At 43.7% G+C, this 16,900-nt stretch overlaps 1 protein-coding gene across 2 annotated transcripts in view; it reads left to right on the top strand.

Annotated features, from left to right (window-relative positions):
• Positions 1 to 16,900, top strand: part of PTPN11 (protein tyrosine phosphatase non-receptor type 11) — a 77,230-nt gene that overhangs the window by 30,183 nt on the left and 30,147 nt on the right. For both annotated transcript variants that reach the window (XM_067700644.1, XM_067700643.1), the window contains exon 7: positions 16,567 to 16,663. In XM_067700644.1, the coding sequence (XP_067556745.1) occupies positions 16,567 to 16,663 (97 nt within the window). The remainder of the gene's footprint in view (positions 1 to 16,566; positions 16,664 to 16,900) is intronic.

Below are 16,900 nucleotides of genomic sequence, written 5' to 3' on the forward strand. Positions count from 1 at the left end.
GTACAGAATAGAACAGTCATGGTCATTGCTGAACATTGCTAACCAGGGACTTGACCTCACATTTATTCTTTTTTCCAGCATTGGGTTAGTCACCAAGGACACCATGGTGAACAAGATGGACAGGGTTTCGTCTTTAAGGAGCTTTGAGTTGAGAGAGGGATAAGTACAGAAATTTTAGAAATCTTACATCAAAATTTGAATGAAAAGCCTATTTTTAAAAACTTTTTATTATGCAAAATTTCAAATATGTACAGAAGCAGAGTGAATTGTATAATTATAGCAATATATACCTATCACTCAGCATTAACAATTGTTGATATCTGGCCAGTCTTTTTATTTTTTATAAATTAAATTTATTTATTTATTTATTTATTTTTGGCGGCATTGGGTCTTCGTTGCTGCGCATGGGCTTTCTCTAGTTGTGGCGAGCAGGGGCTACTCTTTGTTGAGGTGTGCGGGCTTCTCGTTGCGGTGGCATCTCTTGTTGTGGAGCACGGGCTCTAGAGCACAGGTTCAAAAGTTGTGGTACATGGGCTTAGTTGCTCCGTAGCATGTGGGATCTTCCTGGACCAGCAATCGCACCTGTGTCCCCTGCATTGGCAGGCAGATTCTTAACCACTGCACCATCAGGGAAGCGCCTGGCCAGTCTTTTTAAACTATACCCCACTTAACTCCCCCAGCCCTGGCTTATCTTGAAGCAAATCCCAGATGTTATTTCATCTGTAACTATTTCATTAAAAAAAATTATAACCAGAATATCATTATCACTCCTAAAACTATTAACAATAATTTCTTAATATTAACACATATCAGTCACTGTTCACATTTTCTTGATAACACACACACACACACACACACACTTGCAGATTGTTTGAATTGGGAAGTGTTTTTTCCCCACTTGATTATGAAAAAAATTTTGAATATAAAATAGATTTGTATAAAGAACCCCCATGTACTATTACCAGTTTCACCAGTTACCCCTGATATCACATGAAATATCATAAATATTTCAGTATTCCTGGAATTCTTAAAAAATTAACCAAAACACTACTACCACATCTAAAAGAAGATAATAAAAATTCATCAAATAGCTAGTCATTGTTCCAATTAGGATAGCTATCTTTTTTTTTTTTAATTTGTTTGTTGTTGGATCATTTTTCAAATAAGTTCCCCATGGATCTCTTTTTTTAAACTCTGTTTTTTTTGTCTTGTTTTATTTTGTTTTGTTTTGCCGTGAGGTTTGTGGGATCTTAGTTCCCCAATCAGGGATCGAACCTGGGCCCTTGACAGTGAAAGTGCAGAGTCCTAACCACAAGACCACCAGGGAATTCCCACTGTTTTTAAAATCTTAAGCCTCTTTATATTCTTACTCTCCTTTCAGCCTCTCTATTCCATCCTTTCCCCTCCCTTCCTTTCTCTTCCACTCTCTTTTCTTCTCGCTCTGTATTAGTCCATTCAGCTGATATAACAAAATACCATAGACTGGGTGGCTATACACAACTGAAATATATTTCTCAGAGTTCTCCAAATTCTGGAGTTCTGGAGGCTGGATCTGAGATCATGGTGCCAGTATGGTCCGGTGAGGGTCCTCTTCCAGATTGGCAACTTCTCATTGTATTCCCTCCTGACAGAAGGGGTGAGGGAGCTCTGTGGACCTTGTGTATGAGGGCATTAATCCCATTCATGAGGGCTCCACCCTCCTGACCTAATCACTTCCCAAAGGCCTCACCTTCTAATACCATCACCTTGGGCATCAGGATTTCAACATAGGAATTTTGGGGAGACACAAACATTCAGACCATAGGACCCTGCTTTTTGTTACTGTTTTTGTTATTGGAGAAAGCAGGTCCTTTCCAGAGAGTTACTTACGATCTGGATTTTTCTGAGTGTGTCTCTGTGGTGGATTTTAACACCTTTCTCCCCTGTATTTCTTGTAAGTTGATCTATCTAGATGCTTTGTTAGATCCGGTTTTTCTTTGGCAAGACTACATATGAGATGGTGTGTCAGGACGTGCTTATGTCCTGTTGCGTCTCTTTATTTTCTAAGCAGCAACTGATAATTATTGCCTAGATCCATTCACTTATAAGGTGTGTAATAACTTTATCATTCGTCATTAATAGCTGGAATATTTCTATAAAGATAAGCTTTTTGTCACCAAGGCAGGATATACACTTGATTCTTTCCTGTTTACTAAGTAGTTTTAAAAATAGCATTCTCCAAAAAAAGTTTTTTTTATCAATATGTACTCATGGATTTTTTAAACGTATTTAGTGTGCTTCTATCTATGGCATTTATTATCACTTCTTTTGCTCAAATTATTTTAGCTTTGACCAGTGGGAGCTTCTGCAAGCTGGCTTCTACTCCTTCCTATACAACTCTGGTAGTTTTTGCTAGATTCCTTACTTTCTGGTGTAATAAGTTGTTACAGTGCAATACATTTCCCATGTCAGAACTGGAATCAGTCATTTCTCCAAGGAGTGAGTTAGCTTTTATCTCATTTTCCTCCCTTTCTTCCTTCCTTCTCTTTCTTCCTTTCCTGGGAAGTGGTATTTAGAGACTACAGTCTGGGAGCCAGAAGTGTTTATTGTTGTCAGGTTGGTTATTTCCATCTCAATGGGTGGAGCTAGAAAAAATTGTTTTCTTGAAATAAATTATGAGTCCAAATGATACTTCCAATTCAAATTTAGGACTCAAGACTAGTAAGACTTCCGTTACCCCCAATAATATCATTACTGAAAACAGTTTAATTTTTTTTTTTTTTTTTTTTTGCGGTATGCGGGCCTCTCACTGTTGTGGCCTCTCCCGTTGCGGAGCACAGGCTCCGGACGCGCAGGCTCAGCGGCCATGGCGCATGGGCCCAGCCGCTCCGTGGCGTGTGGGATCTTCCCGGACCTGGGCACGAACCCGTGTCCCCTGCATCAGCAGGTGGACTCTCAACCACTGCGCCACCAGGGAAGCCCAACAGTTTAATTTTTTTTCCAGCTTTTATTTTTAAATCCTTAGGGTAGATCCTTCAGAGATGTATAGTCAAATTACTGTGCTTTCAACTCATTTGTAATAGTTCTTCTCTATGTGGTTATATACTAACTGGATATACAGCTAGGTTATTTGTTTCATTTTATGTTTGGATTTCAGAAATTTCTTTCTATAAAATTTTATTTACAATTATATAAAATATTGCCTTTGATTCTAAAGTCAAATATAAAAAGTACATTCAAAGAAGTTTATCTTCTATCCCTGTCTTTTCCTCCTTATATTTATAGCCATTTAAAAAAAAGTTGAAGTTCATTATTACCTTTCAAAAAGTATAAGCAAATATATGTCTGTAATTTCATAACCCATCCTTTCATGGATAAATAGTAGCATAATTTTACATACTTCTTTCCAACTTCTTTTTTTTATTACATTGGAGATCACTCCACAGTAGTATCTACAGATAGTCTTCATTCATTTTTACTGCACAGTACTCCACTGTGTGGATGTACCATAGTTTATTCAACCTATTGATGAGCATTTGGATAGTTTCCAAATATATTACAAAGAAGATACAATGCATAGCCTTGTGCATGCATATTTTTCTCTTTTTGCTGATTATTGTTAATATTAACATTTTTTTGATATTCTGTGTTAAAAAAAAAAGTGCTGATTGTTACTCATCTTTAATTTTTTTTTTGTTTGTTTGTTTTTTTTTTGCCGGGCCGTGTGGCTCGCGGGATCTCAGTTCCTGATCAGGGATTGAACCCAGGCCACAGCAGTGAAAGTGCCAAACCTAACCAACTACACCACCAGGGAACCCCCTACTCATCTTTAATTTTTATTATATATCCTACATGATTTTGGTTAGCATATTTAAAGTCTGAAAAGTATTTTTAATTAAAATTAAAAGATATCAAACCTTTTTGGTAAATATAAGAAGTGAGCTGGGGGCTTCCCTGGTGGTGCAGTGGTTAAGAATACGCCTGCCAATGCAGGGGACACGGGTTTGAGCCCTGGTCCGGGAAGATCCCACATGCCGCGGAGTAGCTGGGCCCATGTGCCACAATTACTGAGGCCCAGGCACCTAGAGCCCATGCTCCGCAACAAGAGAAGCCACCACCATGAGAAGCTCACGCACCGCAACAAAGAGTAGCCCCTGCTTGCTGCAGCTAGAGAAAGCCCGACGCAGCAACGAAGACCCAAAGCAGCCAAAAATAAATAAATTAATTAAATTAAAAAAAAAAGTGAGCTATTTTTAAAAAATTATTATTTATTTATTTATTTTTGGCTGCATTGGGTCTTTGTTGCTGAGCGCAGGCTTTCTCTAGTTGTGACGAGTGGGGGCTACTCTTCATTGCGGTGTGCGGGCTTCTCATTGCAGTGGCTTATCTTGTTGCAGAGCACAGGCTCTAGGTGCGCGGGCTTCAGTAGTTGTGGCTCGCGGGCTCTAGAGCACAGGCTCAGTAGTTGTGGTGCACGAGCTTAGTTGCTCTGCGGCATGTGGCATCTTCCTGGACCAGGGCTCGAACCTGTGTCCCCTGCATTGGCAGGCAGATTCTTAACCACTGTGCCACCAGGGAAGTCCCAGTGAGCTATTTTGTAATCTAGTCCCATTTTTATGTTACACTTCATAATAGCTGAGGCCATCATTTGCACAGACCACTTTTCCTATAAAGTGACTATGAACTTTAAAAAAATTACAGCAGCAAATTTGGTATCTGGTGCAGTGGTGGATTCTTTAAGTTCACTTAGGCAATGCTTAGAGAAACAAAGTCAGACCTTCTTACAGCTTGTGGCAGTAGGGAGTTTTTTATGATCCCTTTGGCGGGGTCAGGATAGAACTTAGAAGGAAATCCTAGCCTGACTTTTCTGGCCATGGAAAAAGGTTGATTCTAAACGCTGACCTGATGGTTTCAGTCCGTGACATCTGAAATTCAGTTCATCTTTTATACATTATTAACAACAAAATGGGGGAAAACTGAGTTGGCTTTCAGGGGAAATGGAAAAAAACAAGATCACATCTGTACTCTACTAAGTCCTCTGTAGATGTCAGGCTGGGGTGATAAATTGTCAGGCACTAAATCAGGGCATTAACGTTTCACTTAAACTGAAGCTAGATCCAAATAGCTGATGGCCTGCTTTCTAGATCTCTTATGTACCTGCTTCTTAAATCCAGTCAGTTTTCAAAAAATTGCCCTTTAAGGTTGGGGCCAGGGGAATAAGGCTGAGAACAGAATGAACCATTATAGAAGAACTTAGGTATGTGGAAGCAGAGACTCATTAAAATCTAAATCCTCTGAAGCTGAAGTTTGATCCAACAGCAAGGCATTAATTATTTTAGTGATTGTACCTTAGTTGTTTCCCAGAAGGTGATAAATTTGGGATCAGTTCCTTCTTACTGTGTGTTCTGATGGTCTTTAAAGTGAACCAAAGCTCTAAATTGCAATGCCACTGATAATTAAACTCTGATAGCTGTGTTTTGTTTGTCTGTATGCCCGGCTTCTCGTTTTCTGTGAAACTCTTTGTGTTCTTTTGGGTAATTTTCCCCTAGAAGACACTTACAAATTACTTCCGATTTTGATGCATCTTAAAATACGAAGTCTCTTGTGAAGCTCTTTGGTTCTTTTCTCCTTTGCTCCTGAAATAAATTCAGGTTGGTGGTTTTCTTCAAGGATATGTGGTATGGTCAAAACATTGCAAACCCAAGTTTTTAATTTTTCCTATAGAGTCCCCATTTTTTTTCCTTTCTTTCCCCAATTTTTTTTACTGTGGTAAAATGAGATTGTCGTTTTCTGTAAACATCTTTTGTCTCCTGCATATCTCTGCCATGACTGTAAAGAAGTGGAAAGTATTTCTAGATTTGTTGAAATGAAGTAAAGTTCTGTCAAAATGAGATGGACACTAAATAACCGATCAGGCAGGTTTTGATCCTGCAATTTTGTCCCTTCGTTGTGCAAGTTACCCGAAACCTGAATTCAGCCCTTGTGTGTCTCTGTGAGAGGCATATCGCATGGCTGCATTTATAGGGTATCTGCCCTCTCTGTGCCTGTTCTTCCCTTTTGAGTCTCTAGACCTGAGTTGCCAAGGGGCACTGTGAGCTGAGCCTGGACGTCATCTAACTGCAGGACCCAAGCTGAGGATGGAAATCTTGCTGTTGATAGTCCTTCGGCTGCCAGACTTTGCCTTCACCCTCCTCTTCCATCTCACTGCCCTCTCTGTATCCAGAACCTCGGCTCTCCACACACCTGCTTCGTTCTTCTTTCCCTGCGGAAGGTTTCTTTGCTTCTTGACTTACGAACTTTACTTCTTACCCCTTTCAGATATTGAAACTGGCAACTTTCAGTCATTGTATCAAGTCTCAGCGATTTTCACTGGCTCAGACGCCATCCATCTCTGGTCCAAGGACAGCATCACATAGAACAAAGACATCTTCATGGACCACTGTGTTTGGGGAAAAATAGTTCTCAGATGAAGGTTATAGGGAGTTGGGCAGACATCCCCAAAATATCTCCCCCAAACAGTAGCCATTGGTGGTGGCAGTGATTAATTTGTTCATTCGTTTAACGAATATTTATTAAGCACAGACTCTATGCTGGAGTCTCTGTTCTAGGTTCTGGGGATGTAGTAGAGAACAAGTCATAGTCTTTATCCTTGTGGAGTCAATTGGGAGAGACAGACAGTAAACAAAGAAGCAGGTAAGTATTCATTATGTGAGATGGTGATAAGTGTTGTGAAGAAAATAAAGTAGGGGAAGATAAAAAGGGTGTGCTGATGGGGGCATCACCATTTTACATAGAGCTCTCTGACAGAGTGGCATTTGAGTGGAGACCTGATGGAAATAACGGAGCAAGGCATGCAGATAACCTCAGGAAGAACATTCCAGGCAAAGGGAACAGCAAGTGCAAAGGCCCTGAAGTGGGAATGTGCTTAATGCACGTGGTGCACAATCAGCGGACAGGCCAGTACTATCAGAGAAGGGTGAGCAAGAGGGAAATGTAGGTGGAGCCATAACGGAGGGGTCAGATCCCATGGGGCACTGTGGTCAGGGTAAAGCTGTTGGCTTTTACTTGGAGTAAGATGGAAAATCTAAGGAGAGTTTTGAGCACAGGAGTGAGGTGATCACTCAGGTTGCCACATGGAGGACAGTCTGAAAGGGGAAGGACAGAAGCAGCGAGATGGGCAGGGAGGCAAATTGCAATAATTTGAACAGAGAAATAATGTTGGCTTTGACCAGGGCAGCAGCAGTGGAGGTGCTTGAGAACTTGAGACTTTTTTGAAGGTAGAATTGTCAGTATTTGAAGGTAGAGTTGACAGATTGTATGGTTAAGACAGAGGTGAGGCAGGATAACGTGAAAGTTTTTGGCTTGAGCGATTAATTAGTAGGATGGAGTTACGGTTTACTTAGAGGGGGAAGAATGGAAGGAATGGGTTTGGGGGAGACTCGGAGGGATGAGTTTTGGGGGAAACTGGGAGGGATGGGTTTTGGGGCAAGTGATCAACTTACGTTTTAGACATGTTAAAGTTTGAACTGCCTATTACATACCTAATGGGAATATGATTCTTCAGCTAATTCAATTGTGTTACAGGTGGGATTGTACTAGAATGTTCTTCCTTCCTCACGTCACCTTGCTAACGTCTCTTCACTCTTCAGTTCCCAGCATCAGGGTCATTTGTCATTTTCTCAGGGAAACCTCCTTGATCCCTGTCCCTATGCCTGGATTGATTCTTCCTGTTATATGTGCACATAGCAGCAGATCCTTTCCTTTGTAGAGTTTACCATCCTTGGAATTCGTGAATAATTTGTGTAGTTATTGGTTTAATGTTTGTTTCTTGTCACTGTGAATCCACAGAAGCAGATGGCGTTACGAGGTCTGTTGGAATAAAAAGAGGTCTTGTTCAAATGAAACTGTTGGTGAAAAAATAAAGAGACAAACTTTGATCCTGCTGTTTTATGTCTGCTGTGTGCATATTATCTAAAAAAATAGTCCGGGTCAGTCTGTGGGCCTCACAAGGACAGATAGTCCTGTTTTGTTCACTGTAGCCCCAGAATCCAGCAGAGAGCCTGGCACACAGGAGGCACAAAATAAGTATTTGTGTTGTGTTGAATCTGAGCTGTTTTCCATAGCAAGAGAGACTTGTATTGGCTTCAGACCCTTTGCTTATATTCAATAGGGAACAGCTTTCTGATGCTTAAAAAGTGTGGAGGAATGTTCCAGGCTTTGCTTTGAGATGTTCGTCTTTATTCCCATGCAGTTTTCATTTGGAGCCCCTGTTTGAGGCTTGGTGAATGCACGTTTTAGTCTCTGAGACCCCTCTACACACTTGCTTAAAAGGATGTCATTCAGGGTCGCAGTAATGAATTTCAGGCAGATTTTAGTTTTGAACCCTCTGTTTCTGATTAAAAAAAAAAACACAGTACACACAGACAAACCTTCCACAACACCTTTTTAACTGGGGTTCTATTTTCTCAGCTCTTTAAAGCTTATTTTCCTTAGTAATTGGATTTTTTTTTTAAAGCCCAGCCTCCTTCTGTTATACAAGCCTCTCTTCCCTGTCGTGGTCTGAAGCTGTGCTCCGTTTGCACGGGCATCGCAGGCATTTCTCTGAAAGCCACACAGATGTCCTGGATTCCACCAGCAGCTCTGCCAACCGACAGAGGAGCTAGTGCCTTTCTTCAAACCCACAAATTCTACTTGGAGATAGTTAGGTTTTATGGAGACAAGGCTTTAACTGCACCCCAAAGCTGTGTCTCAAAAAATAATTCTTGCTGGTGATCTCTAGTGGAAATCTTCTGCTTGGTGACTAAGCAAAGCCATATTGAACAGCTACCCCAACCAGGGCTCCAGCCTCATGATTAAAAATGCTCCGGGAGGGCAGCCTTGAACTGTCACCAGGCTTTTCCATCCAGGCCTGAGCTCCCGGCTGCTTGATAGAAGGGCTGCTCCCTTCTGGTGGGCAGAGCATCACAGTGGCTAAAGGGTTTTATTCCGCAAGCCCCATTCTGGAGAAATTCCTTTGTTTCCTTTGAACTATTTCTCTTTCAGCCCACTCCATCCACCCCCCCGCCCGCCCTTGCTTTTGTTCTGTGCCCCTCCAGTGTCAGGTTTTTCTCTTTAGAGTTGTTTTCATTTGCTGGAGATGCTTGACATCTTTACAGAGAACTGAAGAACCGAAGGTGCTTCCAGGTGCTTTCACATCTCTGCTGTACCTTCCCCTTTGCCTTTGAACAACCTTGCTGCTTTCCACACTGTGGGCCTGTGCTGCAGCCTCCATTTCTTCTTAGCCCCTTTCTTCTTTAACCTTGGAATGTGACAGCCCACAGTATGCTGAAGTAACACTTTGAGAAGACACCAGTGGCTTTCTTATTAAGATTAAAAAATAGTCTTTTCTCTGGCCTCTTTCTTCCGTGAGCCGCTCTTGAGACAGCTGTCAAGTTGCTCATTCCCACCATTTTCTTGTTTCTCTGATCTGCAGCGGCATGTGCCTGGTTTATTCCTTCCTCCCCTCCCTTGTGCTCTTCTTGCTGTTTGTTGCTTTTTCTTCTCCCAACCAGTTAACTCTGGTGGTCCTCCAAGACGTGGTCTGGGCCCTCTGCTTATCTTGCTTTAAACTTGCTCTTCACTGAGGAGCACATCCATTTTCACCCTCCTCTGATTACCACTAAGTTTGTGTTGCTTCCGGGCTCTGGCTCTACCTTTTTTTTTTTTTTTTTGGTGGTACGCGGGCCTCTCACTATTGTGGCCTCTCCCGTTGCGGAGCAACAGGCTCCGGATGCGCAGGCTCAGCGGCCATGGCTCACGGGCCCAGCCGCTCTGCGGCATGTGGGATCTTCCCAGACCGGGGCACGAACCCATGTCCCCTGCATCGGCAGGCAGACTCTCAACCACTGCGCCACCAGGGAAGCCCTGGTTCTACCTTTTGAATTGTGCCTTCCACACTTCTTCTTGGCTGTAATAGCTCTTCAAACTCAAGCATTCACAACCAGACCTGTTATTTTGTTATTTTCCCCTTCAGACCAAATATACCCTTTTACTTCTCATCTCTGGTGGTTGTCCTGTGTATTCTCTGACCCTGTAGGCTGGAATCCTCAGAGCATCCCTTAACTCATCTTTCTCCCATACCTTGCCATTCACCAGGTCTGGTTGATTTTTCTTTCCTAGTTGTCTTTGTGGTCTTAGAGGAAGGAAAGAAATTAGCATTTATTGTCTGCTTGGTGCTGCATTTTGGGCTAGGGAAATCATCTCATTGCATCCCCAGATCTTATGCGGTAGGTAGATCTTGTGTCCCTGGGTGCTCTGAGAGATCAAGGCACCTGCCCAGGACTGCCCAGGTGGGCAGCAGCAGAGACAGGAGTCTCGCCTGATGCCAGGGGTGCAGGCTCTCATCGCCTCACAAGACACCAGCTGCCCTTTTACTCTCGGCCTCTGCCCTTCCATTCGCCCTTCATGCTAATCTACTCTCAGCATTTCTCCTGTCACTCTTCTGCTCAAAAACCTTCAGTGGCTCCCGATTTCCCACCAAAGGCATAGCATTTTCATTTTGAATATGAAGACACTGAAGCCCAGAAGAAGGGAGAAAGTTGTCCCCAAGGATGTGGCTAGCAAGTAGTTGGCTGTGGTTTGAACTTCCAGAACTTCTGACTCTAAGTCTACCGTGCTGTGCTTCTCAGCTGTTGAAGATCTCCCGCCCAGTTCTCAAGGCCCCCCATCTCCCCACCTAACCTCATTTCCCACACTGACAGAACTCAGCTTCCAGGCCCTTTGACCAGTTTCCTTCACCCTAACTCTGAGGCCACTAACTCTGGCCTCTTAGCCACCTTTGCTTATGTCCCTAACTTGCTGGGATGTTTTCCTCCCTTCCTTGTACCCATCTTAGCCCCTCACTTGCCTCAGGCCTCACCTCCTCCCAGAAACCTGCTTCACTTAGTTTTCATGGATCTCACTCCCTAAATTCCACACCACATAATTAATTACACACTTAATCATAGATTATTAATGATAGATTTGTCTTGTACTGTTTGCTGCTGTTTCCTATGTCAGAACCTCTTCTCCTCTGGGGACCGTGTCTTCTAGATTTGTTTTTCTACTTCACCTTGTTGGAGGAAGGAGGTGACTTAACTTCAAACAAGCACCTGGAAAGGAACCAAATCTTGGATTGGTTTTGTCCCTCACGGTGCTTTGTAAGTGCTTGTCCATCAGTTGGGACCTTCTCTGGTGATGAGAATCTCCAGCTGCCCTTTCACTCCTGGATGATGCCGCAGACTCATTGGGGACGAGCCTCCCCAACTCCACCGTGGGGAAGTGGTGACAGGCCATGCAGCATGGCATCTGGAAGTGGGGGCTTTCACCTGCTGGTGGTGCCTGGTAACACCACAGAGTTTGCAGTAAAGAGGACGGAGTGAGAATTCTAGTGTTCCTCTGTGCGGAGGGCAGATGCCAAAGGGAAACAGAAGTTCATTCAGACCGGGAAGAAGGCCCAGTCTGGCGCCTGTCTACGTGGTTACTGCTGTCTTATTATTTGTGGCCCCCACCAGAGAGGCCATCTGCCTGACAGCCGTCCTCAGCCCTCTTTCTCTCCTTCAGGTGACCAGCCGTGAGTGGGGTAGGGGGAGAGTTAATAGGAGCTTTTACATTTTTATCTTTTTATAATTTATAAAAACGTTCTTTTATTATTGAAGTTTTCACACACGCCAAAGTTGAGAAAACAGGACGATGGACCTTCTTTTTCCCAACACTCAGCTGTAACACTTATCAGTATTTTGTTGATCATGTCTCCTCCCCTTGTAGCTTTGTTTTTTTGTTTTGTTGTTGTTTGTGGCCACCTAGCGCAGCATGTAGGATCTTAGCTCCCCGACCAGGGATCAAACCAGTGCCGCCTGCAGTGGAAGCGTGGAGTCTTAACCACTGGACCGCCAGGGAAGTCCTTGTAGCTTTGTTTGTAAAAATACTGTACAGTTTGGTCTGGCCTTAATGATTAGTGGCGTTATTTTTTTTTCCCTTAGCAATTTGTCCCTGTTGCTCAGAGCAGTGCAGGCAAATGGTTCTCAGGCCACTGTCCTGGCACATGGGGCTGCCTGGCTCTGCCCATTCATTTGTTGTTTGTCTGTCTTTCTTTGATCCTGTTTCTCCACTTGCATTCGTGACATTCTGGTCAAGAGCCGGTTCCAGTGGTCTTTAATCAGAGGACTTTGGAAGCCTGTGAGGGTCTCTTTTGGTCATCACGGTGACTGGGGGTGCTGCTACTGGCATTTAGGCTGGAGGCTGGCAGGGGTCCAGGTGTGGGGAGCACAGATGTTCAACAGCCATAGCTGTGAGGGACCGTTCTGCATTGTGAACACCTGTTCCATCCACACTCGGTCATGCTGCTGGGCACGCCTAATGTACGATGTGGATTGGGGATTGCCTTTCTCTTCATGCCTTTTATAAACGCTTAAAAGTTTGATATAATCCATTTGTTGATCACCGTTGATTCATGTAATCAGGTGACTGTAACTAGCCTCTGGTCCTTTCTGAGGGTTCATCCTTGGTTGCAAACCCTTTGGTTGTTTTACGTGGGAAAATGGGGTATCTTGCAGCCTGTGCCCCAGCTTTCTCGTTGCCTGTCCCACGCCTTATCACTGGCATCCTGCCAGGCCCAGTGGAGAATGGGGATGGAGACAGTGACATTCAGCCGCAGGTCATTCACAGCTTTTGGTGCCCTGGGGGCAGCTGAGAGGGAGGTTGTGGAAGATCATCCTTGAAGGGATTGTAAACTCCTGGGGGCAGGGCTTGGTGGCTATTCTCCTGCCTCTTCCGGCCATCAGCCTGCTGCTGCTGGGGAGGAAGCGCCCCTTAGCAGGCGGTAGCTGATTATCTCGGGTGCAGTCGGGGAGCCTCTGCAGGCAGAACATGGAAAGTGACAACTTCTGAGTTCTTTTTATTTTCAGTCTCACTCGAGATGGATGGCAGCCTTCCACTGTGGGAAATGAAATGTGTTCAGGCAACTTGGGCCCCAGGCGCAGATGAGAATGGGCTAATGGGCACGGAGGAAGGAGCGGGGCTGGAGGGGGAGAAGCACACTGTTAGTCATTACTAATCCGTGACAGCTGCCAGCCAGCCGCTGGCGGTTAGCACCCTACTGCGCCTGGGACACAGGGCCTCTGGGCCTGTCCTTTCTGGAACACTCCAGGGCCCAAACTGTCTCAACTTGTGTGCTGTTCAAACCTCAAATCCGCATGGAAGATGCAATTGGTAACTTAATGCAGGATGAGGGAAGCCAGAGGCTGAGCTGAGTAGATGGTCTAGCCAACATGCTATGGGTATTGGTGAGGATTTCCCTGGCCTGGAACTCTGGATTATTCTAGCAAAGTGTTCTTGGTGTGTGAGATGATTTTCCGGGGCACCCCATTACAGTAAGATCAAATTAGCGAATGAGGAAGGTTTTTCTCTTTTTTAACCCATACCCATTCCTTTTGACGTGGCTTAGGAGAAGGTCTGAGTACAGTTTTAGTATGCCTCTAACACCTACCTCTAACACCTGCCAGTGTCCCTTTTCCTTTACAGAGTCTCAGGCATGCTACAGTATCCAGGTAGAATTTGACAATATTTTGTTTTTATTATATTCCTTTTTCTGGTTACCTTCCATATATGGCAAGTGATACTGGTTTTCATGTGTGCTAGTAATATGCAGTTTCCTTTTGACATACATTTTCTGAAGGGAAAAAAGAGGCTGTTAATTTAAGAAAACAATTGATATAACAGGTGATGTGCTGAGATGGCACAGCATCTTGAAGATGCTTTTCAAATGACTAAAGATCGGGAAATGCTGTTTTAATATTTTGCCTACGTGGTTTTTCTTTATGTTGAAGGCCAGGACGGCAGTGTCAGCATGGGATGCTGAGTGTGGGCCCTGCAGTGCCGAGGCCATCGCCATGATGGTCTGTGGTTTGTATGTCTCCCTCCACCCCCTTCTGTATTTATTTGTTCATTCAGCGGATACATTTTGAGTGCCTACTTTGTGCTGGATGCTGTGCTGTTTGCAGGCAAACAAGGGTGGTCCATGCTCTCTAATAGAAGAGACAAGATTGCAAAAATGTAGCTGGGATTCAGTGTGACGAGCGTACTCACGGAGGGAGGTGCTGCAGCCCTTGAACTGGTATTGTGAGCCACAGGGAGGTCGTACTCACGGAGGGAGGTGCTGCAGCCCTTGAACTGGTATTGTGAGCCACAGGGAGGTCGTGCTGAGTGAGTCAGGAGAGCTTCCCAGAGGAGGAGGTATTTGGGGTGGGTCCTAATGAGTAAGTAAAATGTAACCATTCATAGGTACTCAAGGCAGAGAAAGGGAATTCTAGGCAGAGGGGATGGCATGGATAAAAACATGAAGGCCTGAAGAAACATGGTGAGTTCAAGACCCTTGTGTATATTTGGTGTGGCTAGAGTGTAGACAGTGCGCCTTAACTCTTAACACCAACCCTATGGGGTAGGTAATTAGGATTAGCCCCACTTTACAGTTGAGGACACTGAGGCACAGACAGGATAGTAACTTGGCGAAGCAGCAGCTGAGGTTAGAGGCAGGCCTCCATTAGCTCAGAGAAGGTTTCCTGAGTTGTTCTGAAAAGCGTGCATTTGATCTTGAAGGCAGAGGGAGGAACTGAAGGTGATTAAACAGGGCGGGCCTGGGTGAAATCTGCCTTTTCTAGAGATTGCTCTGGCAGTGTGCCCTCCACAAGTGAAGCATCACTTGAGGTTTGTTTCATAAGTGAACACTTGAATGCTTTGCTGTCAAGTTTGTTTTGAATCAAGCACCTAGTTATTTCCTAGTATGTGTCCTGCCCTCCCCCCACCCCATTGTAGCTTTTGTTGATGTTGTTTCTCTTCACTTGGTTGATGTTTAAGTGATTGATTCAGTTCATAGTGTTTGAACCTCACCTTAATGTCTAATAATCAAGATCAAACTTTCTTCCTAACACAGCAATATTGCACGGTAAGGCTGGCTCACAGTTGAGAGGAAATGCCAGCTCCAAGAAGGCAAAGGACTGTAATTACTTAAAGTGACCTCATTTAAGAATTTTGAGTGACCGTTTGATTGTCAGAGTTCTGCATACATTGTATTTTATTTCTGTCCAGGTTTCCACTGGCTGAACACTTTGGTTATGAGCTGAGTGTCAAGGCCAAATATTGCATTTTGAAACTGAGAGTCAAACTAGCAATTTAAACTCCTGACCTTCGTACCTGTCTGTGAAATTCAGATAAATGAAATGGAAATCTAACAGGGCTGCTGTGTTACGAAATACTGACTCTGCCTCTCCTTGTAGAGAAATCTCTAAGGGAAAATCATTTTAGCGTATATAAATATATTAAAAATATATATAACACACTTTTCCCCCCCTTTTTTTAGTCTTCCTTTCACTTTCTTGATTTGCCCCATTTGTGATTTCCCATTCAAATTAGGCTTGTTTGAAACCAAGGGTCCCTTGAAGAGGCACTTGTGGTAATTTTGAAAATGAAACCTACTCCTTGAAAATACTTCAGCCTAGCTTGTCCACCTTCCTGTCTGTTTCTGCAGCTGGTGCTTCTCACCACTTCCCCACATCCTCTCTTCCCCTGGGGCCAGCTCCACTGTGGCTGCCTAGTTTAGGCTCTTGCCCTGATCGCGTTCCCCACCTCCTTTACCTGCAGAGGTGTCCTTCCTGACCCCTCGCTTTGGGTGCCCGAGAGTTCTCCTCCTCCATCTCTGGCTGCGGTAGAGGATAGGGGCCCCCTCCCCTCAGAGCATAGGAGAGCGGGTGTCTGTGCAGACGCAGGCTGGCTGCCCAGGGCACTGACATGGGTTTGAGGCATAGGAGGACTCCAAAGCCTTGCTAACAAAGCTTGCATGCCCATGATCTAGTGGCACCAGAACTACTTCTACTGTCCCCCAGGATCCAAATTTGAGAACTGACTTTCAGCTTGCTCTGAATCAATCAATGGTAAAAGGCAGATCATAAAATCCTCAAGAACATGGATCATATGTATTATTTGGATGCTGTCTACCAATGCTCACTGGCTTTCATTCTTAATAATTGTTATTTTAAAAGGTTTCTCTTCTTATAAATATTTATTTATTGTAGCAAATTTAGGCAAAAAACAGTTAAAAAAGAAAAAGAAAGAAAAGAAAAAGAATAATCCCACTGCTCTCAAAAAAATAATCCCCGTTACTTTTTTGGTGTACATCCTTCTGCCATTTCTTATATACACAGGTGCATGCAGACATATGGGCTTATGTAAGACACTGTTTTGGAAGTTTGAGCTGCTTTTCAGTTAATACTTACTCTGATCATCATTCCAAGGCATTAAATATTCTCCTAGGATATCTTTTAAACGTCTGTAGAACATCTTTTGTATGAATGAACGAAAGTGTTTATTTAGGCAGTCCTTTCTGGTTGGACATTTATGTTGTTTCCAGTGTTCCTGCCACTCTTGATATAGCATTAAGGTGAGCTTTCTTGTAGCTGTTGCCCACGACTCTGGAACATTTCCTAGGAAAAATTCCCTAAAGTGGAAGTGCTGGGTCAAGCTTTTTTTTTTTGAAGCTTTTGGTGCATAATAATATTTACTTTTGTTTCTCTCTAGACACTACAACAACAGGAATGCAAACTTCTCTACAGCAGAAAAGAGGGTCAGAGGCAAGAGAATAAAAACAAAAATAGATATAAAAACATCCTGCCCTGTAAGTATCAATGTATTTCTCCATAATAGTCATTCTTGGAGGTTTTGATTCCCAGTGTCTCAGTAACTTTTCTGGGGGCCATGTGCTTTCTCAGCAGATCCAAGGCCTTAGCTTCTTTTAATTGTAAGTAGTTTCCAAAATAATCAGCTGTTTTGGGGATGGATGGCCTCATTCACTGAGTTCCTGTGATGTTGATTACGGAGTAAAATTGCCACTGGGAGGCTTAGTGTGTGGTTG

Source organism: Pseudorca crassidens, chromosome 12 (genome assembly GCF_039906515.1).
Source record: "Pseudorca crassidens isolate mPseCra1 chromosome 12, mPseCra1.hap1, whole genome shotgun sequence".
Classification (NCBI taxonomy): Eukaryota; Metazoa; Chordata; class Mammalia; order Artiodactyla; family Delphinidae; genus Pseudorca; species Pseudorca crassidens.